Consider the following 23,906-nt stretch of genomic DNA (forward strand, 5'->3'; position numbering starts at 1 on the left):
TGGAGAGAATCATTTTTATCGTTGTTATTTTATTTGGCATGAACTCACAGATAATCATAGTGGCAGCGTTTGTATAGTACTCTTTTGCTATTTTATTGTTACAACCGGAATGGGCAACTATTTTTGTTGTCCATGCTCTCTTCTTTATTCAACTCAACTAATTTTAACAAAATAATTTTATGAGATCATTTTATCAAAATAAAATAATTAATATCATTGATGACTTGATGATTTGAAGTGGGATTAAAACGGGTCATAGTGACTTTAATTATTTTAACTTTGAATATTTTGGTATTACATGATTTTTTTTTTTTTTACCATCAAACTTTATCCAACTTAAATCACACAATCATTCTAATTAAGTGTCGTTCTTACGTTTCGAGCGCGTTCCCAATCTCACGTTCCACGTGCACTATTGCTCAAATTTTCATAAACTGCTTAAATTTTCACTGTTTATGACTTCCGTTCTCACTTTATGCGACTTAGTACCCAACTTGATTTACTTAAAATAATAAAAAAAATAAAAGAGTTCTCATCCAACACCTCTACATATTACAATTTACTTCGAGATTTGAGGGATATTACCCAATTTTAAAGAATATTACTCCCTAGTTGTGTAATTTGGGTAGGTTGACAGTAAACTCAAAATTGAGTGCGAGTCTGTCTAATTCGAATCAAAATTGTTTTGATTTTTTAATAATAATAATGATATGTAGATAATTTTTGGCTGGGTCATGTATACCTTCAACATCAAGTAATTTTCATTCGCTGAAAAGAGAAAAAATGTTGTGGGCCCAAGAAACCCTAAAAATGGTATCTACGTGGAGGATGAATCACAACAGCCACAAGCAAAGGACATCATGTACTCCTATTTCAGACACATATACGCCGCACACAAACATAGAAAATGTATAAAGAGAGAGAGCGTTAACCACCCACTGGAAAAAGATAGAGAAGGCCGCTTTATTAAGCAGAGGAGAAGGGGAGTAAGGATAATGGTGTCTCTGCCAAGTTCTACGCTCCTCCGCCAATTCTAGTGTAAGTTACAAAATCTACTAGTCCAAGATTTTCTCTCATTTTCTCTCTCTCTATTCATATAACCCAGTATCTGTCTTTACATATACGCGTCTCTGTGTGTGTGTGTATATATATATATGCATGTGCGTGTAACGGAATGATGTGCTTACTGAGATATTCTCTCCTCAGAAAACTCAGTATCTCTTTATCTATATATACACGCGTGTGTGCATATATATATTTTGTATTTATGCTTTATGATCTATTAATGGTTTCTTTTTATTTACTATACCATGAGTGTCTTAATCCGCTTAATTCATATAATGTCTTTGCATTGAAGTATCAATTTATTATTATTATTATTATTTTTTGGAATGAAGTATCAAATTTTCTGAAGTGAAAATTATGTGTTTTTTTTCTTCTGCCCTTTTGTTCGCAACCTGTTTGATGAAAGAATCAGAGAACAGAAAAGAAAATGGTCAAAAATGTCATTTTAGTTTATTTTCTCTTATTTTATACAAGAGCCAAACAAGAGGGCAAGTTCACGTTGATACAGATTTTATGAAAGAATGGAGTTGAAGTTTCATGGTTTTTGGGAAAAGAAGAAGAAAAAAACAGAGTGCAATCTTAGAAACGTTATTTGTTCTTTGATATTTTAGGGACTGTTTTGGTGAGTTGGCAATATAATCATATGAAGTTACTAGAACATAATTGCGTTCCTTAGGGTGCTTAAATCTGTGTTGAGTGAATGTAGGTGATGAATAAAACCATCCTTAAAATAATATATAGACTGTTTAAGTGTATTGCATAAACACTGACAGTGGATTCAACTTTGTAAGAGAAGAAGTCAGAGCTAGTTTTAGGCCCCCAAGGCTTGAAAGCTCTTGATAAGGTGGGATATCTTATGGCCTAACATTTGTTTCCTACATTGTTGCTGAATGTTGTAAGACACATACAACTTGCTCCATGTTATAACAATTTGAGTCAAAGAAAAATAATTGAAAGTTGGGAGAGTTAAATGCGTCAAAACAGAAAAGGAAAAATTATGTGATTGTAAATGTGATGCAGCTCCACACGAACCAAAAGACTTCTATAAAGTGGGTGGAGAACTGTATGTGACTAGGTCTTATAACAACCAGACAATTAAGCATGTATGAATATTAGTAAACAAAGAATATTTAAATCACAGCCAAGTATATTGTCCATAAATTATTTAGCAAGAAAATCCTACACATTAGGCTTAAATCAAGCCACAAACTTTGATAGATTACTAAACTAGATACAAATTAGCTTGTGTAAGCAATCAAACAACACACGAGCCTAGGAAAGTGTGACAAGCTGCCCCAACATGCCTTGCAAGCTCCCAAATAATCTTACTAGATGGAAAAGATTTCGGAGAATGAGAGGGACAAGAATAAGATAGAGAAGAAAGCAGTGATGAAGAATGAGAACAATGAAAAAATTAGAAGAATTAGAGAGTAAAGGAAAGAGAAAGGAGAGGTGTAGGAAAGTTAGAGATGAAGATGATATGCTAATTGATGCAATCTATTTAATGGGCACTCTATTTGATGCTTAGTTGGGGATATAGAATTCTGTTTGATGTGTAGCCCACAAAAAATGACATGTTGATTGATATGTTTTGAGGATTAGCGGTGTTAGAAGTCTTTTGGATGATACTATTGTATTTCCATATTAAGAACTTTCTAGTGGTTTTAATGGTTGGAACTGTGGAATTTGAGTATTATTCTGTTACTATCTTGAACAGTGTTGGTTTAATTTTTTTTTTTTTTCCTGAGTTTTTAGGGTTTGGAACTTGGAAGAGCTTTGTGCTTTCTCTCTTTCCTTTCCTCTTCTCCTTTTCCCTTCTTTCATCTCTCTATTGTATGTCTCTTCTTTTATATTTGAGAAGAACCGAAGTCCCCTTTGCACCTCCCTCTTTTTCTGTTGTGAATGAGAGGCTTGGAAGATGCAATGCATCCCTCTTTTCTGTCTCCTTTCTTCTCGTTTTATGGATCATATGATTCATATGCTTGCCATGTGTTTGAAATTTTTTCCAAGAGACCTGGATTATGTCAGTTTAGAATAAGGGCCAAAGATCCATCAAAGTACAAGATACAAGATACTGCAATATTGGTTCAATCTTGAAGAATCAAAAACATAATATTGAGTTTTTTTTGTTTCAATTTATTTTTTAAAATTTTTTCCTGAAGAAAAAATTGATGCACTCTAATCGATGCATGGCCCATGAGAAAATGATGTATTAATTAATATATTTTGATGATTAGTTCTATTTGGAACTTTTTGGATACTATTGTTGTATTGTCATTTTTTAGAATAGAATCTGATTCTTGTTAGGTTATTGTGTTGGGTAGTATTTGTTTCAAAAGGTTTTTAGGGTTTATGATGCCTATACACGTGCTCAATTAGTGTAGAACATGATTAGCTTTAGTTCAATAAAATTCAAAGGAAATTGTTTTTGGAAGAGCTTTGAGCTCTCTATTCCTTCCCTTCTTCCTCTCAGCTCTCTCATCTCTTCTATCTTTATCTATCCTCTTAGATTTGAGAGGTGTGGAAGTTGCCACTTCGCCTCCCTCTATTGTTTTCTCTCTTATGTCCACCTTCTACTTTTGTAAATGAGAAGCTTGGACGATCTGATGTGCCCTTCATCTTACTGTCTTCTCCCTTTCTCCCTCTGTTCTCCTTTCATTCCTTCACTTCATGTGTATATCACTTTTCATATCCCCGTTACAGGTTCGAAGGAATTCTTTAGAGAGCCAGGCTACCATATTTGATGGAAGTTGAAGAATACAGACACATTCAGACTTTGTATTTGGTTTAACCTCACCTAATATTCCTTGTAATTTTGGGCCATTGTTGTATTTTTAAAATATTTCTAGCATCCTTATGGTGTCCACCATTTACCTATAAACATCGTTTGCTCAATGTGTTGATTGGAAGCCTATCTTGCAGGATTGGTCTCACTTAATACTCGTTCACACAAATAGTGATTTGAGGAAGGGAATACTAAGCATTTCACAATTCCATCAGAGGGACCGCCAACTATCCTCTAGAATAACATGGAAAGTTTCATGTTTGTCCGCTGGCCTAGATGTCCTCTATTCCATTGGTTTCATTAAGCTCCATTCCAGAGCAAACAGCAGGCGGAAAGGTATATCTGATTAATAAATTCACTTTTTGATGCTTTTTCCTTCTTGCTTTAGTGATTTCTCTTTATTGTTTATTTAAAATCAATTATGAACATGAGTATTTCGGTATTTCCGAAGATGTTACGAGTAGATAAGATTACTTGAAGTTATGGGGGTTATACCAATGTAATCAGTCAAATTTCAAAGAGCCAGTTGTGAGTGGGAACTGGAGTCCTTTGTTATGGTAAGTACAATTTGGCCTTAACCTTTTATCAATTGTATTAAATCCAAGACATCCCACACCAAATATCATACTGAATCTTGCCTTAATACTGTTGCCACTTGCCAACAACAAACTTGATGTATTTTAAGAACTCACTCTACCTCTATCTAATGTCCTTAGTCCTTAAGAGCCCAACCCCACACCATAGCTTTTATATCCTATCCCCAAAGTTCTTTGCCACCACCCTCCACAAGCTTTCAGGACTCCATATCACGTGGCATATCATGTCTCCGCAGTCATTTTTACCCAATAACATTTGGTTTAATTGCCGGAACATTTTTATTCTGACCCTTCCAGAGTACAATGGGGGAGTACACAGTCTTCCAGCTCACAAGATGGTATTTGAACCTCTCCCCCATTCCACTCCAAAAGAATCCTTCTGAATCTTTCCATCCTTTCAGCCACTACATGCAGAATGATGAAAATAGACACAGTATATAGGCAAGCCTAAATAAAGTTTTCTTGGTCTAAGTCGTCTATGCCATTTGATAGGTTTTTATCTTTCCACCCTGCCAATCTCCTTTCAAATCTGTCAATCATTGGATACCAGGACCAGGTTGCTTTAAGGATGCACCAATTGGAAATCCTAAATAGGAGGATGGCAGAGAACTTACCCTACATTCCAAATTCTCAGCCAATCCAAGAACATACACTGCCTCCCGACTAGATTAATCTCACACTTCGCCAAGATAGATCATTATTCATGACATTGCCTCAAAGCACATGGAAACATGTTGAAGATATTTTAGCTAGACCTCTTATACCTACAAAAAGTAATAATATCCTCCGCAAAGAGGAGATTAGAGACTACTAAAGGACTCCCCTCCATATTATTGAAATCAAACCTCTAAGAAATTAGAGAAGGAGACGGAGAACATAGAAGATATATCCTGATAGACATTATTTTGAAATGGAGATCTCCTTTCCTGGCTTTGCAGCCTTTTCCTTTTTCATTATATATTCTGCTTTGTTATATTGTTTTCCTTTGCCATTTTTCATTATGCTTGTTTCTAGATATGCATTATACTGGGTTAGTCTATCAGGTTCATCATTATTTCACTGATTATAAGGTTCAGGTCCGTCATCTGGATGAAGCTCCACGTATTCTGTCCGTCTATAATTGTTAAAACTTTATGTCTTTATCAGTGCACAAAGTGTAGGATTTATGATATTTTATAAGCTATTATTCATTTTAATACTGAGTGCAGATCAATGTTGTCTCCGAACTTCTTTGTTGGCTTAATGTTTCAGGGTTTTGTTATACAAAGATGCCATCTCAAGTCATGGAAAAAATGGGACGCAGTTTGGTTATCAAAGAGAACTCACAAGATTTGCCTCTTTCATCTGCGTATGAAACTGCCATGGAAGCACTTTCCTCTCTCATTACTCTCCAAAAACGCGGAGATAGGTCAGCTATAGGTGGTAAATACAAGAAATTGGATAGGATGTTGATGTATATTAAGGTAATGTTGCTAAAATCTGTCAATTTCTTAGAAAAAAAATTCATGATTGAGAAATCAATACATTCAGATTTTATTTTTTTATTTTTTCTTGTATTCACATTTTTGTTAAAGTATAATTAGTAACACATGCATGAATTTCCACCTTGGTTTTGCAATAGACCTACCTTAATGTTCAAAGCCATAAAAGTAATCCGGGTAGTATGACACTAGTTCTATCTCTCTCTGAAATAATGTCATTTTGAAAATGGGAGCATTTGCATACAGGGATCTATAAATGTCTACGTGGGGGGGATTTAGTAAAATAAGGACAATTTAACCTAGTACTATGAAATCAAAATTGAATATTTATTTAGGCATTACTCAATTTTGGAAGACTCAGAACAAGCCTAACATTTTTATTTGACAAAGTGATTGCTCTGTGGTACGAGACTAGTATGACACTAGTTCTATCTCTCTCTGAAATAATGTCATTTTGAAAATGGGAGCATTTGCATACAGGGATCTATAAATGTCTACGTGGGGGGGATTTAGTAAAATAAGGACAATTTAACCTAGTACTATGAAATCAAAATTGAATATATATTTAGGCATTACTCAATTTTGGAAGACTCAGAACAAACCTAACATTTTTATTTGACAAAGTGATTGCTCTGTGGTACGAACTTGCACCAATTGAAGGGTAGCCTAGGAATTGAATGTGCTCCTTTTTTTACTGTTCCTAACCGAAATTATTGATGCTTGTATGTTGTTAAGAATTCTCCTAAACTCCATCCTGAGTTTACAGTCCATCTTAGAAATCCCAACTTTCTAAGAAGACAAACATGTAATGAGTTAACATTCTAGTGAGAACTACAAATTTCTAAAACTAATTCTGTTTTCATGTTAGGTTATACACTCGTATCCAATTGTAATGGGTTAATCTGGAAAAGTTTCTGCAATCTCTATTTCAAAGTGGACATATATTGTGGGACATCTAGAAAAGAAAAAAATGATCTGTTTTTTGGGACAGTGGGTGTACCATGTACATATTTTTCAAGACACCCAATTCTATAACAATTTTTGATCTGATATACTCTTTTTGTATGGTAATAGTATACTAGTGTCAATTTTCATTTTCAAATGGGTAAGTACTGAGCTGTCATGCTTCATTCATTGTACATATTAAAGATTCATGGAGTGGTAATCATTTAATTTCTGTGGAAGTGCTTGTTCCTGCTAATAGAAGCGGATGGTATGCCTTCACATTGAATTGTTGTCAATAGAATTTCTCAAGTACATGAAAGCAGAATTTCCTGGAAGTGAGAAACAGAATGCATATTTTCCTTACAGATTTTAGGCTTGGAGGAGCATATAGCTAGCCTTAAAATCATCCATGTTGCCGGAACTAAAGGAAAGGTACTTTCTCTCTTTAAGTGTATTATTTCATATTCTTAATGAGTCAAATAGGTTTAGATTGTTCTCAGAACCGTCATAAGAAGTCTGCTTGTTCTTGTTTTACAATTTGTATGTAACTTTTGTGATTAATATGTACAATCAATATCCTTTGTAATGAGAAAACCGATGAGTGTGCTGGTGTCTAACACTGACACAAGGTTTCTGACTTGGAAACCTCTAAAAACTGAAACACAACTTTGTGGACAGTGGACACAGAGATAGACGCAGGTGTAGTTGTCAAAAAGAAAAAGATATGGTAGATTGGAACTTCTCATTCTCCGTAATTATAGTTGATCCTCCAATGAATGATAATCACGGGAGAAAAATATATAAACTATCTATTACCCATTATGGTCCTTATTGATTGAAGGTTCTGGAGGGCAGGTTGGTACATACTAATATTTGGCATTATCTGCACAAAATGACATCTCTTAAACTCAAACCTGCTTTCAAGGCCTTTAAGCCCCAATTTATCACTGCACCAAGCAATAGCACTTCGGACATAAAATATGTCAATGGAATCATTAGATATTAATTTCTACCTTCAGCTTTCATGAATAAAAAACTCAAATATACGTTGTGATGACAAATTATGGATATCTTTCCAAGTAGATGCCTAAACTGCAACGACCCTTAAAAAGGAGTGGGGGAGGGGAGGAAGTTAACGTTAATATTGAAAATTTAGATTAATTAATTACGTAAGATTTCTTATATAAATTGAACTAGGACTCCTTTTATAACTTAGTACATGTAAGAATTTTCTATTGTATTAAGTTCTTGCACATGATACGGTAGAGAAAAAAGGAGAGAAAGGAGAGAGCTGAAGAAATTGGATGATCAACCAGATTAATGGTGCACCCTGGCGAAAATTTAAGAACACAATGGGCAAGTTGATCTTGATTTATATTTTTATACAAATTTGTAATTAGTACCTTTGGATGATATGGATTTGTTGTTATGGACTTTTCTAATCTAGATGCCCCAAACTTTGTTAATTTCAGCATGAAAGTTTTGTAGATTTAATAGATTAAAACTAGTGAATATATTTCCCAAGCTCTTTGTTTTTCTTATTGAAATCATATTTCAGGGTTCAACATGTACATTCTGTGAGGCAATTTTGCGGGAGAGTGGTTTTAAAACTGGACTCTTCACTTCTCCTCACTTAATTGATGTGAGAGAGAGATTCCGGCTAAACGGGTCAGTATCCAAATGCATCACCTTCTATCAACTGCATGGCTATTGTTTCCTTCTCTCAACTCACACACAAACACACATGCAACCCATGAGAGTTTGAAAAATAAATATAGGGGATGCATAAGGTAAGTTTTGACAAAGACAACCCAGAGGTTTTATGGTTGATTTGAATGTTGTCATCCTTTTTGTTATTCTAATATGTATCTTTGAACTGGTTGTGTAGGTTGGACATATGCGAAGATAAATTTTTACTGTATTTTTGGGATTGTTGGAACCAATTGAAGGTACTCTTTCATGCATGTCTTTGATTTTTAGACGGGACAAACTTCATTTTTAAGGATATGCTTTTCCAAACTTTTAATGCTGCCCTTGTTACTTGCTTATGTGTAAATCATGTTTTTTTAAGAACTGAATTTTTAGATATGTCATCTCCATAGCATTCTTGGGTAGAGATTAGTAGATAGGCTCCTTTTGGAAGTCAGTAGTTTATCTATAGAGTATCTGTGTATAGCAAATTTCTTGTTTTCATTTCCTATAGGTTGCTATTATCACTGGTAATTTGGTGTTGCTCTTGCTTCTTCCTTTTTCCTTTACTAGGTCTGGCAACATGCAGCCATCATGAATATAGTTTTTTCTTTTGTTAATTCAAACAATATATATGACATCCATGATATATTGTCAAAAGAAACAACATTTGTGGATGAGCTTGCCTCTTCAGATGAAATGGTCAATAAATTTTGAGAATTCCTAGCATTGGTCATTTGTTGTTATTAGTATTCAGATTATTTGCATCTCATTTCTTCATGTTGGTATTTATTTTTGTTTTAAAAAAATTAACAGACAATAAAATTTGATGGGAACAAAGTCATATCCTTTCAGGTAGAAAGGTAGTCTTTACCCCGACTTCTGCAAATCAGATCTGTTCTGATGCATGAAGCACCTTTCTTCAGTGTGATGGCTGCTTGATAGTAATAATCTTACTATGGAAATTCCTTGATAATGGAAGTTTCAAATTTACAGGAAAAGGTTTCAGAGGACTTACCAATGCCTCCACTGTTCCAGTTCCTTACTATATTGGCGTTCAAAATATTTATATATGAAAAGGTCAGTTCTCATTTTTACTATTGCCGTCAAAGCTTATTAATTTTTCTGAAACTCTGCTTAATTGGTTAGATAGATGTCAATGGTGCTTTGGTCATTTAACCCTCATTAAACTATTTTATTTAAGATCTAGGTAGACTGAATTTCATTTCGTTTGGAAGAAGTTATCAACTTTGCTGTTGTATTTTTCAGAGCTCTGTTTGTTAACTAAAATTAATTGCCTAAAGCTTAGCATAACAACCTCCCCTATGAAGAATTTTAACATTTATCTTAAATTGAGAACTGTTACTCATCATTAGTAGATTGCAGTCAAAGCTATTTGATTTCTAGTTCAATTGCAATCTAAATTCAAGCAAATAGTAAATTTAAAGAACAATTGTTTTTATCTTTTATTTATTTTTTTGAAATGATTTCCTAAAGTTTCTTGGAAGTGAACTTGTTATAAATGTTAACTTCTCTTAAATGAAATAAACTCCTTTTACGTTTTAAAATTTGGGGTGTGGGATATCCTTAAGAGTTGAAATTGTTCCATAGATTTGCATTTTCTTCATTAGAAGTCGAAGCGCATTTGGGCGATGGTTTCTCGATCAACTATCTTACATAAAGAAGCATGTCAACCACTATCTACTCTAAAATCTTAATCCTTTTAACATGTCCCTTCACGTGTATAAATCCTAACGCGTGGACTTCTTTTGTTCCCACACTTGTTTCGATTTTAATTATCAGGGTAAGTTGTTACCTTAAAAGCAAGGAGGGTGAAGCCGAAGGTAGGGCTAGTCACTGCAGTGAAGTCGTAACAAGGTAGCCATAGTGGAAGGTGCGGCTGGATCATCTCCTTTTCAGTGAGAGCTAATGCTTGTTGGGAATAGTGAGGTTTGAACTCTAGACCTTTTGGCTATAGTACCATGTTAACCACCATCTCTTTAAGAGCTCAAGCTATTAATGTGTAACTTTAATATTTATATCCTTTAAAATGCCTCCTCATGTGTGTATATCCTCTAACAAGGCCACTACCATATCATCTACAATATTGTCTTAAGAGTTAGTTTTCAAATATTCCATAGTGTACCTTAGCCCTTTCTCACAACAATATAGATTCAAGTAAGCCCTTGTATTTACCGAAAAAAAGTAAGCCCATGCAGCATGTATAGGCCCATGGAGTGTGCAAGCCCACCTCCTATGTTATGAAACTCCCATATCTTAGAACCTGTTTTTAACATGGTTTTAAAACTCATTGGGATTCGGCTGCTATCTCAACCGATTGGCACAACTTGGCCGCAATGGACGCAACAGTACTTTTTGGCCACCCAGCTATTATTTTTTCAAATTTTCTCATTTATTTCTTTGAATGAGTTTTTGAACCTCTAAACAACCTCCAAAGTCCAAACACATCAAACCACTTAAATCTACAACTTCAAATGGGAAAAGAACACGGATTTAACCATAAATCTCCTATAAAAGCTTTTTAATGTTGCAAATGATTGGTAGGATTGTAATTGGGTTTTTCTTTTTCTTTTTTTCCCAGCTAATTCTAACATGTTATGTTAGATCTGACATACATGTTCGTGACTCTTGTTACAAATTTCCCATTTGTCCTTTTTTGGTGTGAAATTTGCTCAACGTAATACAAATTTCCCATCTATCATTTTTCTAATTTTTTTTTTTTTGAAGAGAATAAGTGATTTACATTTATAAAGTATGTAAATCATTTATATAATTTTTGTTTTATGTAGTTTGTAAAAATGATCTACTGTTTGATTTTCAGATTTTTTTGTTTTTTGTTTTTTTTTTTTTTTTCCATTATATATATATATATATATTTTCAACCTATTTATTTAAATGTTTTGTTTTAAACTACATATATGTGTGTTATACATAAATACTTCATTTTATACATATATTAGTCTACATTAATCTGTTTTCGTAGAAAATTACATAACAAAGTGAGTTTAAAAAATTGAAAAATCCTTAAAATTTACAAAAATTGAGAAATGTAAAAGAATAAGAAATAAGTAAATACTTGATAATACACATATCTTAGTGATGCAGGACGGGTAGGGCTACTCTTATGTCAATATTCAAAAATATCAAAAGCTTTCTACTCAATGTCACAAGACACATATATACAAGCATCAAATGGAACCCTAATCAAACTCTACTACCAAAATTAAAACCCTAAAGTCATTAGGAAAATAAAATATAAAATAAATCCCAATTCGGTGGTTTCTAATAAGATCTCAACAGAGGTGTCTAAATTCTGGCGAGCCTCCTACATTACTAACCCAGAGCTGTAGCAGGTATGCCAATCTTGGGGTTTTAGGATTTAACAATGCAGTGATGCTTTATAAGTTCCTCAGTGACATGTTCTTGCTACACTCAAATCCAAGTGTTTTCCTTTGGGTGCCTGTCCAGCAGAACAAAAACAAAATCCTTAAATTTGGTTCATGAAGTCAGTGGTTGCTGGACGTAACAGTTTTTTCTTCTGTTAGAAGCTTCATGAATCAAGTCCAAGAGGAACCATAAGATTCCAGAAATCAAGAAATTTCTCTTGTCTCGGTTATTACCTAATTTTCAATTTTCTGATTAGTGAATTGATTGTGCAGAATAAGGCACTAATCAGAAAGCTCTAGTCTGGATCGAATACTTGCAGTAGTCATAAAATAGTTGTTTCTGATTTGTACTGTTGTGGTCAATATATATTCGAAAGTGATATAGAATCTTCTTTCTTTTTTTTCATGGTAAGAAAAAAGTGGGAAGTACGATATTTACTTAAAACCCAAACATGCCGAAACAGATATCTGTCCTGTACAGTTGGACAAGGTTTTGAGATGGATCATGTTATCATTGCATCTTTGACAGTGGATGAGTCGAAATTTGCTTCATTGTCTGCTCATGTTCATTGTTGAGCATTTTTAGTCTTCGTAAGTACTCCTATGACATTCATGTTCTCAAAATCTTGTCCATTGTTTCAGTCTTAAAGCAACACACTTACACATATGTATTAGCAATTCCCTTATATAATTATTTATCATCTAGAAAATTAATAGATTTTTACTTTTAGATATTGAGTCATGTGATGACAATTTACTACCCAAAAGGATTGTAAGATTGAACAAAATATCTAGAGTCCTTTGTTTACAACCATATAAGATATTGAAGATTAAGAACAATGAAGAACAACACATCAATATTATCATTAATCTCAATCAGAAAAGTAGGAAAAGGTGAAGTTAGACACTAGCAGATGTAGGAATAATTTATTAGATAGATTGAAAATCGGATCTAGATTTGATCTATAAAAAGGCTCAAAAGAAAGTTAAACATGTTATTCAAATGTTTGATCAATCGAACTTTTGGAGGATCAATCGAACTTTTGAACAGAAAAAGTTGTAAAACAATGAGCTTTGATTGAACAACACCGGTAAGCTTCAATGGATCGCTCAACTGAAAATTTCTTCACTTGATCGATTGGGACAGTTTATTTGGAAACTTGCAAAAATCATAATTTTTAATTGTTTTAACTTTCATATTTCATGTAGGACTTCTACATTAGCTATGAATATGGGGTTAAAGTCAATTTAGGGTTTCTTTTTAACCTCTATATATATTATTGAGAGAATTTATACTTTTAGAGAGAAGCTTTGAGAATCAATTTAAGGTTTTCACAGAGTTCTATATTTTATGTGATTGAATAGTTCAAAGTAAGAAGCACAGAAGAGATTACTCTCTAACCAAACAACTGGGTGATTTTGGGGAAAACAAGGATTTGAACAAACCATGGAGATCAAGCTTGTGGATGATCAAGTTTGTTGACTGGCATGACAGAATCCGAGGAGGATCACCTAGCGTGGTCAGATGTAACTAGGGGATTTTTGGGGTTAGAATCTGGCAACTTAGTTGTGTATCTAGGTTTAAAAGTTCCATAGTTTTTTCCTTTCTAGGGTTTTCACATGAAATATTGTGGATCTCCTCTTTACATTATTTTTACTGTTTTCTGTGTTTATGATATTGATTGAGACAAGTGGTGGCTAATTAAACTGAAAAGTGGACAAAAATTAAGTGAAATTTTATAATTAGTTCGCAGTATCCATAAGACCTATTCAAACCCCCTCTAGTCTAATTTGAAGCAGCCAAGGGTGCCGGTCCATCCCCTCATGTACTTGCACTTGCTACGGTATTGGCTCCTTGTTTTCAACTTCTATAAAGAAATATTTTGTTTAATTCTATATTATTGTTTCTTTATTTGTTTACCGTATTATGATACATCTGCGACTAAATGTAGTTTTTATTTGATAGGTAGATGTTGCTATTATTGAGGTTGGTCTTGGAGGGGAAAACGACTCAACAAATGTGGTATGCATCTTCCCATAGAACCTACATTGGCTTGGAATAAATTGTAGAAATTGACCGTAGAATGATGTCCATGGCATGAGATTTAATCAAAATTTTGTCAGATTGAGGAACCTGTTGCCTGTGGGATTACGTCTTTGGGTATGGATCACATGGAAGTGTTGGGTGCGTTCTCTTCTGAACATCTCACATCCTTTTCAATAACCTCTCTGTTTTTTGTTGATAAAACAGTTTTTCTCAATCTTCATTTGTACATATTTCTCTGGGCATGCTTTATAAGTTGGTAAACTTGCATTTGACTGTTCCCATCTTCTTCTTCTTCTTTATTATTTTTTATTTTTGTGTGTGTTACTTTTCCAATTTTCTATCCCTTTCTTTCTGCAATTGGAATTGTATAGTTGAGGAAAACATAGCAAGAGGTGTTCACATGTTTGAACTGGAGTGTATATTTGCATAATATGCAGGGAATACCCTTGAACAGATTGCTTCTCACAAGGCTGGAATATTCAAGGTATAATGATCTTATGTATACTTATACTAACATGAATCTGGTTTTCCTTAATAATGGATGATTTATTGTAAAAATGTATTTTGATTATCTGGGTTGGCAGTTTTCATTTCAAGTTTTTTTCTGAATTGGGTTGATGTCTTCCCTGCTCCTAAAGCCTCACATTCCTGCGTTTACGGTGCCCCAACTTGCTGAAGCAATGGTTGTTCTTCAGGAGAAGGCTGGTGAACTGATGGTAATGTTTCCTTGGTTTCTCTTTTTCTAGGATAGATCATGTTGGAAACCTGTTATCATGATCATGTCTTCCATTTGGTTTATTTTTCACTTCTTTAAAAATATTTCCAAATGGGACATGATGCTGTGTTTTTAATTTTTTTAAATTGAGAAACACCGTATGCAAGAGATCCGTAGTCAATGCCTTGTCCTGAAAAGGACAGTGGATAGAAGTTATCTTTTTGCTAGACAGACTCAATAGTGGACTAAAATCTAATCCAATGTGATAGTATGCTACCAAGAAAGGCTCCTGCTCTGTCCTTGACCATACCTACATCTTTTTCTCACTTTGGTTCTATTCCAATGTAGATATCTCTTTGACCCTGTCACTGCCTTTCTCCAACCTCTTATCACAACAAGAACGAGCAAGACGGGAGCAACAACTTCATACCTCCACCTATGTTACATGTGACTCTTCAAAAGTAGTTGAAATACCCGTGTCGGACACACTATACTCAGACATCGGTATGGGATATGTGTCTGACCCTTTGGTTGGACAACACCTAAAAGGCATATCCAATTATTCAATTTTATGATCTATCGATTCAAAATGAGTGAAATGCCTTTATTAAACACTATGTATCATAAAGAAAAAATATTATTCTATAAAATTAAATATTTTTTTTTTAGGTAATATGATTATTTAGTGGTGTCCCTTTGTCCTTTTGTTTGGAGATTTGATATATTTGTCTCTTGGATACATACCCGCACCCAACACATGCACCCGAGTCCAGGTGACATAGACCTCCACTAAAGGGAAAATGAAAAAGAGAAGATTGAAAAGGAAGAGTTTAAGATTTAATCAATAACTATAAAGAAAACTATTTGGCAAGAATTGAAGAATTTCTTCTTCTCCTTGCAAGAGATTTTAGAAGTTATTAGTTCTTGTGAAATTTTGTCCATCGAAACCATTGTTGGTGCAGAAAATGTGCATCTTTAGGTTTGATTTGTACAAAAAGGGCCTGCCAATGGAGAGTTTAAGAAGAGTGGGTTAGGTACCATTCTACATTTGATCTTTGCCGCTATTTGTAAAATTTAGCAGTCTTTAGATTCGAACAAGTGTTCCTCATGCTTGACAGCTTGAAACTGTCAATTCATTTTCTCTACCACTTCAAATCGGTTGCCAAGCAAAAGTTAGTGTCTTTATTTTTTACACAAATACTTTTGTAGGCCTCCAGAAAATAAGAATACATTAAAACTTATCTTATCGTTCTCCTTAACTTTCTTAACCTCAAATGCAATGATTATTTTCAGCGTGGTCACATAAATTGCCAAAGCTCTGACTCTAGCTGATAAATTCAACAAAACCTCACAACACCTCGGAACAACCCTTGAGCCTTTTCTCTCAACAAAGTCTTTTTCCAATTATTGATACAAAGTCTTTTTCCAATTATTGGTATCAACTACGAAAACTTGAATCTCCATTCCATCCTATCTAGGTCATAACCTAAAAAACTGAACTCTGAAATTTTAGCCAGCTTAACTTTTGTCAGGACCATATGATTATGAATCCAAAGAATATAAGAGTAAACACTAGGGCGTTCCTTTGAACAATGCGTTGCATTTGCTTCTGGATGTTTCAAAAATGGGCAAGTGGTGTCGTATTGGTGCTCAATTGTGATGAAAAGTGTTCATCTGCTCACCCTACACTTGGTGCAGGTATCCATCCTTCTTTCCAAACTTGCCTCTACTCGATTTAATTGTTCATCTGCTCCCAAAAGTGTCATCTCAATAAGGACCGGGTTAGTTTGGGTGTTTCTCCTGATAGTTTGGTTAACTTGTGATCCCTAACTGATTTGAATTGATTTAATCACGATTCTCTATATAGATGCATAAATTCACAAGATTGTGCATATACATATCTGTGTTGTATTATTTTTAGATTAAGATGCAGTTAGACTGCAGCTGGTAGATCCAAAGATGTGAAAATGATCCAAATTAATATACGCATTACACAATAAAAAAAATATTTTAAGTCTGAAGATAGTCACTAGCTTAGTGTATTCGTTCCTAAAGGGAGACCTTGTTGCTTACTTGCTATATCTCTGCATCCTGCATGGAACAGCTCGTTCTTCGAGTCCTACATAGAAGAATTGTCAATTGATCTCTTTGTAATTTTTTCAGGTTCCTGTGGAAGTGGCAGCACCACTTGACTGTAAAAAGTTGGGTGGAGTAAAGCTAAGCTTGTCTGGTGACCACCAGTTAAGCAATGCTGGTCTTGCTGTTTCCCTTTGTAAAAGTTGGCTTCGAAGTACAGGAAACTGGGAAAAGCTATTCCAAAATGTTAGTTGAACTCCATACACCCTTAATTATTCTTTATTCTTTTCATGAAAACTATAGTTATTACATCATCATATTTGAAATCATGGTAACCTTCGTTTTTTTCCTTTGAGAATGATGGAAAATTGGAAAGCGGCTAAAAAATGACTATAGTACTTGGAATAGTAACAGTATCATGTTTATATTTACACAGTTACACACACTCTAGCATGCTTGCCTGTACATGCCTATCATGCCTGTGCATGTGTTAGAGATAGCGAGAATGAATAGGGAGATTTAAAGACTATGGCACTGCACAGGAGGAAGAAGGGACTGGTAGGCAATTGTAAAAAGAATTTCATAGCTACATTAGAGGGGAGATAATTGTAATGCTAGCAAATGGGTGAAAGAATGGATTCTTGAACAGAGTCTTTCACAAGAGGACTGATTCCTTAGACTGTGGAGAGTAATCCTTTTAATGTTGTCAATTAGATCTCTTATAGGCTTACAGGTTCTTGGAGATTAGTTTATGTGATCAGAGAGATTGTGGGCCTATTTAGAGATGGAGATTCTTTTTTCTTAGATTCTTAGGAGGATGTTTAAATCAAAGGCCAATTCTTAGCCAAGAGGGTGCCATTTCTAGAGACTCTTTCCAAGAAGATGTTTTGCCAAGATAACTTTGTATTTTGAATTTTCTTTTTAGAGATCTCTTCCTTGCTTTACATAACCTCTCTATTGAATTATTTTCCTGATTTCTATCAAGAAAATTAAAAAGCGCGCGCACACAAAAAAAAAAAAGAGTTTTTTGCTCTACAATGGATCTTAAATTGAGTATATATGAAAATTGATTGGTATGTCAAAAGAGGAACGACATCTTAAGGAATACCATTTGGGATTTGCATGAATCCATGAACTGAGGATTTCCTTCATTCATATCCGTAATTATTCTATGGATTTCTTGTTTTATAAGTATTGGCAATTTCAGAGAGAACCTCATTTACTTTCCCTTTTTTTATTTTTTGTCCTAACAAAAGATCGCTATTTTAAATTGGAATGGGGATAGTTTAAGGTTAAGGTATGTTCTATTTGTCTTGCTATTGGTGCATTTAACTGCTCAGATTTTTTAATATAGAATCAGGATAGCCAAGAAGACGACGATTTGCCAGAGGCTTTTGTAAGAGGTCTTTCAACTGCACACCTTTCTGGAAGGGCTCAGATTGTTCATGATTCTTCTCTAAAGACTCACAGTTCATTAGAAGTCAGGAAAAATTCTTCTGGAGATTTGATCTTCTACTTGGACGGAGCTCACAGTCCTGAGAGCATGGAGGCTTGTGCCAAATGGTTCTCTGATGCTGTGAAAGGACATAAGAATCCATCACCTTCACTTTCTTCTTCTAAGGTTGGAAATGTGGAGGAATATTGGGGGAATGGTTACACCAAACATACCAAGGAAAAGGAATCATACAAAATATTCCGGAAGGTAAAATCCTCAAAAAACAGTGAAATGCAGTGTTTTTTAATTCTTTTTTGGGTAAATTACACTCACACCCCTTGAGGTTTGCCCTTGTTACAAACGGTGGTTAAGATTGGGCCTAATTACACCATCCTCCCCTGAGGTTCCACACTCGATTACAACCACCCCCCTGACGTTAACTTTCCGTTAGAACTGTCAGAAAATTTTGGCAGATTTGCCCTTTCCAATTCTGAAAAGACGTACATAGCCTTCTAATATTCGCAAAACTACAGTTGTACTCAAGTTTCATTGGCGGATTTGCCCTTCCCCTTCTCCAAAACAATATACCATGTGTTATACATTTATATTACATTTTCTAAATTTACATTTCTTTATGTTATATATATATATACAGTTATCAAAAAATAGGAGTGTATATATATATATATATATATATATATATATATATATATAATTATAATATTCAGATCAAGATTTACATTAATTTTTTTATATTAATTATATTTTTCTAATTTTCTAATTTATAAATAATTTTTCAAATTTTCTAATTCATAAATAATTTTTCAAATTTTACAAAATTAATTTTAAATATTCATCTGATTAACTTTACATATATTTCTCAATTTCTCAAACCTTCCTGGGTGTACAATTGCATCAACATAATATGTTGATTACAGTTCTCTAGCTGGTAGCTAGTCTATAGTCTATACATATGACCCAAGTAACACTAAATCTTCAGAAACTCACTAGACTCCCACCAATGGATGACTCTTCAGTCCAAGCACAAGTCAAATACCGAGTCTATCTTCATCTATGTCACTCCATTCCCTTAGTTCATCTCTTTGTGGCTTCAGTAATCTCCCAGAAACATATTCGCAGCATCCAGACTCAGGAAAATATGCCGGCTTGAGGAAGATCTGAGGCAACGAATCAAAGCTGAATTGCCTTTCACCTCCAAACTCCCCAGAACAATCACAACGAAAATATGTATCAAGTGCATGACTCCTTCATTTTTATACAGATTATGTTGTATGCAAGTCAAGAAATAAAAAGTTGAAGCCCTAATATGAGATAAAGGGGAGAGAGGCGATTTATATTTAAAGGATAAAAGAGTCATTTACAGTACAAGAAAATTTTATTTTATTTTAATCTTATAAACTGAAGGGCATAAATAACATGTAAGGTGAATTTTAACATCTGTTAGCTATCTAACTCCAATTAGTGTGGTCAGTGTAATAAAGATCAATCTTGACTACCCTTTGTAATAAGGGCAAACCATAGGGGGTGTGAGTGTAATTTACCCTTATTTTTTGCTAGAATGCAATATTTCAGTTGATATCTGTTTCATGGTTTCCATCGTAAGAATATATTAATCCTGTTATCATGTCTCCTTATGGTTATAGATGTTTTATCTCGCTCCTATACCATTTGTATTGTTTAGATGACATGACGCCTCATATATAGAGTACATACTTTGCAGATTCTTTTATTTAATTGCATGGAGATAAGAGACCCTCAAATTCTTCTCCCACGGCTTGTGAATACATGTGCTTCTTCAGGTACTGCTGCTTATAACACAAATGACTTGCCAGGCTGTGATTTTACTCTCTTAAAAAGATCATCTGTCTCTTACATATTCTTCCTTAAAAAGGTCATCTCTCTTAACATCTTCACCTCGGAAAAGATGTAACATATCTATATGTTGTTGGCTAGTGGCTACACAACTCTTGTTCCCACCATTTCATTCTGTCCAGAATCATATATTTTGCTAAAGCCATTGGTGAACTTCTTGTTTCTCACAACCTTAAGTCCATACATCCTTTTTGGTGTTTACCATGTTCTTCCAGTGCCTAGAACCTGGACCAAGCTAGTTCATCCCATGTTGAAGTCATCCTTGTCATTATGGCCAAAACATCTTAATTAATATTCTTTCATCTTCTTTGCAACTTAACTGGGTGATTCTTACTATGGTTGGTCAGAAAAAGAAAAGAAAATTGTTCTGGTAAATGCCTTACAGAAGTATAGGCTTAGTGGGGTTTTTTTGGGGAACCCCAAGAATTAAACAGCTTTGTGTAATGTGGTGTGGTCTTGTCCTGGTTTGTAAGTGTTCCTGTATGGAGTTCGATATCTGTTCGAGTGTTCAGTAAATATTATTGCAGACACTCCATTTAAGTTTTTGTTAGCTTTTACAGTAACCTGAAAACATCTGAGCAATGGACTAGAGATGACATAAGGCCTTAAACAGTTGGTAGCAGAATAACAAATTCAGCAAATGAGAAAGAAGTTTAAGAAAAAGAGGGAAAAAGTGCATAGACGAGATTTACACTCATCCTTTGACTAAGAAAAATCATATGGTCTACTCTAAGCTCGTTTTACATCAAGAATTTCTATTTATATATCACATTACCACCCAACATTCTAAAAAAATTCCCACTTATTGTTTTAACCAGATAGGACTCAAGTTCTAAAAAAATGTAGTTCCTAGGCTAATAATGGGGTGGAAAGCAAACCAAGGAAAGAGATCATACTTAAATAACTCTTAGAATGACTCAGATAGCCCAACAAGGAATATGAAATAGCAAAAAGAATCCAAGTACATAACGTAGACACCAAACATTCTAATCCATAAAACCACTAATATATCACAATACCGATGACATTTGATTCTTATAAACTTGTCACATCTTTTTTGTTGCTTCTGCATCAATAGTGGTCCATGTCTTGAAATTTACAGTCAGCCTCCTCGGTTTTTTTTTTTTTTTTTTCCCCTGAAGTTTTCTTTTTGTATTTATTTTTAACTTTTTGCCTTTTTTATTTTTATATCATTTAACGGAGCACTGATAAGTAAAACACTTGATTTTAACTTGCTCAGGCACTCATTTCTCCAAAGCGATTTTCGTCCCAAGTATGTCGACATATAACAAGGTTACTTCTGGTGCCTCAGTCATTCCTTTGGATAATTTTGTTAGGGACTTGTCATGGCAATTCAACCTCCAGAGGATATGGGAGAAGATAATTCATGGTAAAGGTAATTCTCTCCAATTCATTGCTTACTGAAAAGCTTTAATATTTTATTGGTCATTTTTTGCCAACTGTCGCTCCCTGTTTTTTCTATATACTAGACATTACTAACTTAGTAACTTTCTGGTGTTCATACATTGATAGCCCATAGTTTGGTAAATATTTTTACCTTTCTAATCGTTGCATTACTGAGACAATACTGCAATTGGTTCTGTCCTGTATATCATCACCCAAAGCCAAAGTTTATAATTGATCAAGATTTTTGTTGAAAACTTTAAAGCCCAATGAGATGAACTCTGTTTTTAATACCTATCATTTGACGGCTCATTGAATATTTTTTTGAATTTTTCTGTCATATGTGCTTAATTCACATAGGTCCTTTGTTCACCTGTTCGAGTGAATTTTATATTTCCCAACCTCACATCGAGAAATAACAGATGATAGGTTATTGGTATAGAGGCTCCCTTTGAGCATATCTCAATTTGATAAAATATTTGTTACCTGTCCGCATTATGAGAAAGCGATCTTGGAAAAGAGTTGACCAGTGAACTGAATTTGTTTTTGAATAATCCTTTAATCTTCGGGTCAGGTTGAGCTTACATTTGGGAATATAACTCTTTTGTTCAAGGTTTTTACCTCTGATCTGACCAGTAAAATCTGATCTTTTGTTCATATGCCCAAGCAGATGATGTGCTTGACAATAGTTGCAAGATGGATGGTGCCGAGTACTTGCCACCCCGTGAATTCCTTTACGAGGATGTTTCGCATTGCCGCCCTGCATGCAATTATTTTGCTTGCAGTGCAGTAATTCCTTCATTGCCATTGACAATAAATTGGTTAAGGGATTGTGTTAGAGAAAACCCCTCTCTGAGAATACAGGTGAGGATATTCCTTGTTTCAAGTTTATATAGTTCTTCATTTACAAACACATAAAAATACTTGCAGTTTATCAGATACCAAGAAATGTGTGAACAAATGATCATTGTGGGTCTCCTATTAGATTGATCATAGATGTACATACAGTCTCTTATCAATCATAATCGTCATTCATTTTCCAGATTTGAGTCTATTTGCTGAACAAATCGGACCCTTGCTAACCAGACGTGTATGTTATTGTGGACTTACAGGTTCTTGTAACTGGATCATTGCATCTGGTTGGAGATGTACTAAAGTTGATAAGGAGATAATATAAACTAAAATCTGAAGCTGTCTCAAACACGGATTTGTCACTAGATATTCTTTTTCTCAATTCCTTATTGAATATCTGTCCAGCTTGCTGAACTAATAATGTATTTCCTTCCAAAATGGGAGGGGATTATGAATTATTGTGTGTTTTCTGTAAAATAATTGATGTTATCATCATCACCATCCTTGCCTTAATCTCATGTAAAATACTAAACGATGATAAACGTATTCAGCTTTCAGAATTTATTTACTGGGATGTTCATAATTCATTTACTGAGAGTATCTTAAGGATGCATTAAGAAATATTCATATTGGTCGGCAGTGTTTTATTTTATGTGCTTGTAAACTTAGGGTGTATGCGGATTTTAAATCATTAAATAGGCTTCTGCTTTTGGAATCTCAGTTAAGCCTGCCCCAAGAAATGTTAACTGAATGTGGAACTGATTTCTGTCTGATTCTCAAATCCAGGGGTGAAATGTAGAATTAGTAAGTTGGGAAACACCAAACAGGACAAGGATAGGAAATAAAACAAAAAAATTATCTAATGATTACCTGAGAAAAAAATAATAATAATGACCAAGGACCAAATGACCCAGCGGTATCACCCCTTCCCTCCTAAAAGGGAGGTTAGGGGTTCAAACCTTGGTCTGCAGGGTGTGTGTTATAATTGCTTTTAATTTTTAAAAAAATAATAATAATGAAGGTTTGGAGGTATTTTATACCATTTTGTAAATAATGAGATTTTATGGGATTTAGATAGGGCTGCAATTTGGGCGGGCTTATACCTCAGACATGTTTGGGTTGGGCTTGGGCTTGGGCTTGGGCTTGGGTTTGGGCTCAATCCGAACCGAAAACCCAAAAAAAATAAAAACTCTCCTCTCTCTTCTTTCTACCGTCCCCTCCGCCGCCCACAGCCGCCGCCATCCCTCCGCCAATGCCGCCGCCGCCACCGTCATTTTCAAAAATTAAAACAAAACCCATACATGCAAGTTAGCAGTTGGAGAGAGAGAGAGAGAGGGGGGCACTCACTTGGGATTTGAAATGGGCTTTTATTTTGTTTGACATGGATGGAATCCAAAATGAGTATGACAAAAAGGAATCAAATAAAATGTATGATTAAAAATCTCTTAAAAATGCACAGATTTTTTTAAAATTATTGAATTAAACTAGTATTCTAAATTTTTCTTTCCTTAAAACA

General features: G+C 34.4%; 1 protein-coding gene across 6 annotated transcripts; it reads left to right on the forward strand.

The window, feature by feature from the left end:
* The first annotated feature begins 889 nt into the window (after positions 1-889).
* LOC132313563 (folylpolyglutamate synthase) lies at positions 890-22,958 on the forward strand. 6 transcript variants are annotated; one of them, XM_059812384.1, is made up of 18 exons: positions 894-1,038; positions 3,769-3,850; positions 3,988-4,186; positions 5,698-5,909; positions 7,239-7,304; positions 8,431-8,540; positions 8,761-8,821; positions 9,558-9,641; positions 13,935-13,991; positions 14,093-14,153; positions 14,453-14,499; positions 14,654-14,731; positions 16,894-17,052; positions 18,161-18,508; positions 19,983-20,061; positions 21,375-21,524; positions 22,209-22,402; positions 22,651-22,958. In XM_059812384.1, the coding sequence occupies exons 2-18, from the start codon at positions 3,809-3,811 to the stop codon at positions 22,708-22,710; spliced, it is 2,007 nt and encodes a 668-aa protein (XP_059668367.1). In that variant the 5' UTR covers positions 894-1,038; positions 3,769-3,808; the 3' UTR covers positions 22,711-22,958. The 6 variants fall into 6 exon arrangements, with proteins under 6 accessions (XP_059668371.1, XP_059668370.1, XP_059668367.1 ...); XM_059812383.1 differs by having other exon boundaries at positions 895-1,038; positions 21,375-21,530; XM_059812385.1 differs by lacking the exon at positions 3,769-3,850 and having other exon boundaries at positions 895-1,038; positions 21,375-21,530.
* Positions 22,959-23,906: the final 948 nt, after the last annotated feature.

The sequence above is a fragment of the Cornus florida genome, unplaced genomic scaffold (assembly GCF_030987335.1).
Source record: "Cornus florida cultivar Cherokee Brave unplaced genomic scaffold, ASM3098733v1 CherokeeBrave_3.0.0_Hap2_Chr06, whole genome shotgun sequence".
Lineage (NCBI taxonomy): Eukaryota > Viridiplantae > Streptophyta > Magnoliopsida > Cornales > Cornaceae > Cornus > Cornus florida.

Coding starts and splice junctions, on each gene's coding strand:
- LOC132313563 (XM_059812383.1), top strand. CDS start 3,809: ATGGAAGTTGAAGAATACAGACACATTCAGACTTTGTATTTG. Junction 3,851..3,987: donor ACATTCAGACTTTGTATTTG/GTTTAACCTCAC, acceptor CCTATCTTGCAG/GATTGGTCTCACTTAATACT. Junction 14,500..14,653: donor ACAAGGCTGGAATATTCAAG/GTATAATGATCT, acceptor CTGCTCCTAAAG/CCTCACATTCCTGCGTTTAC.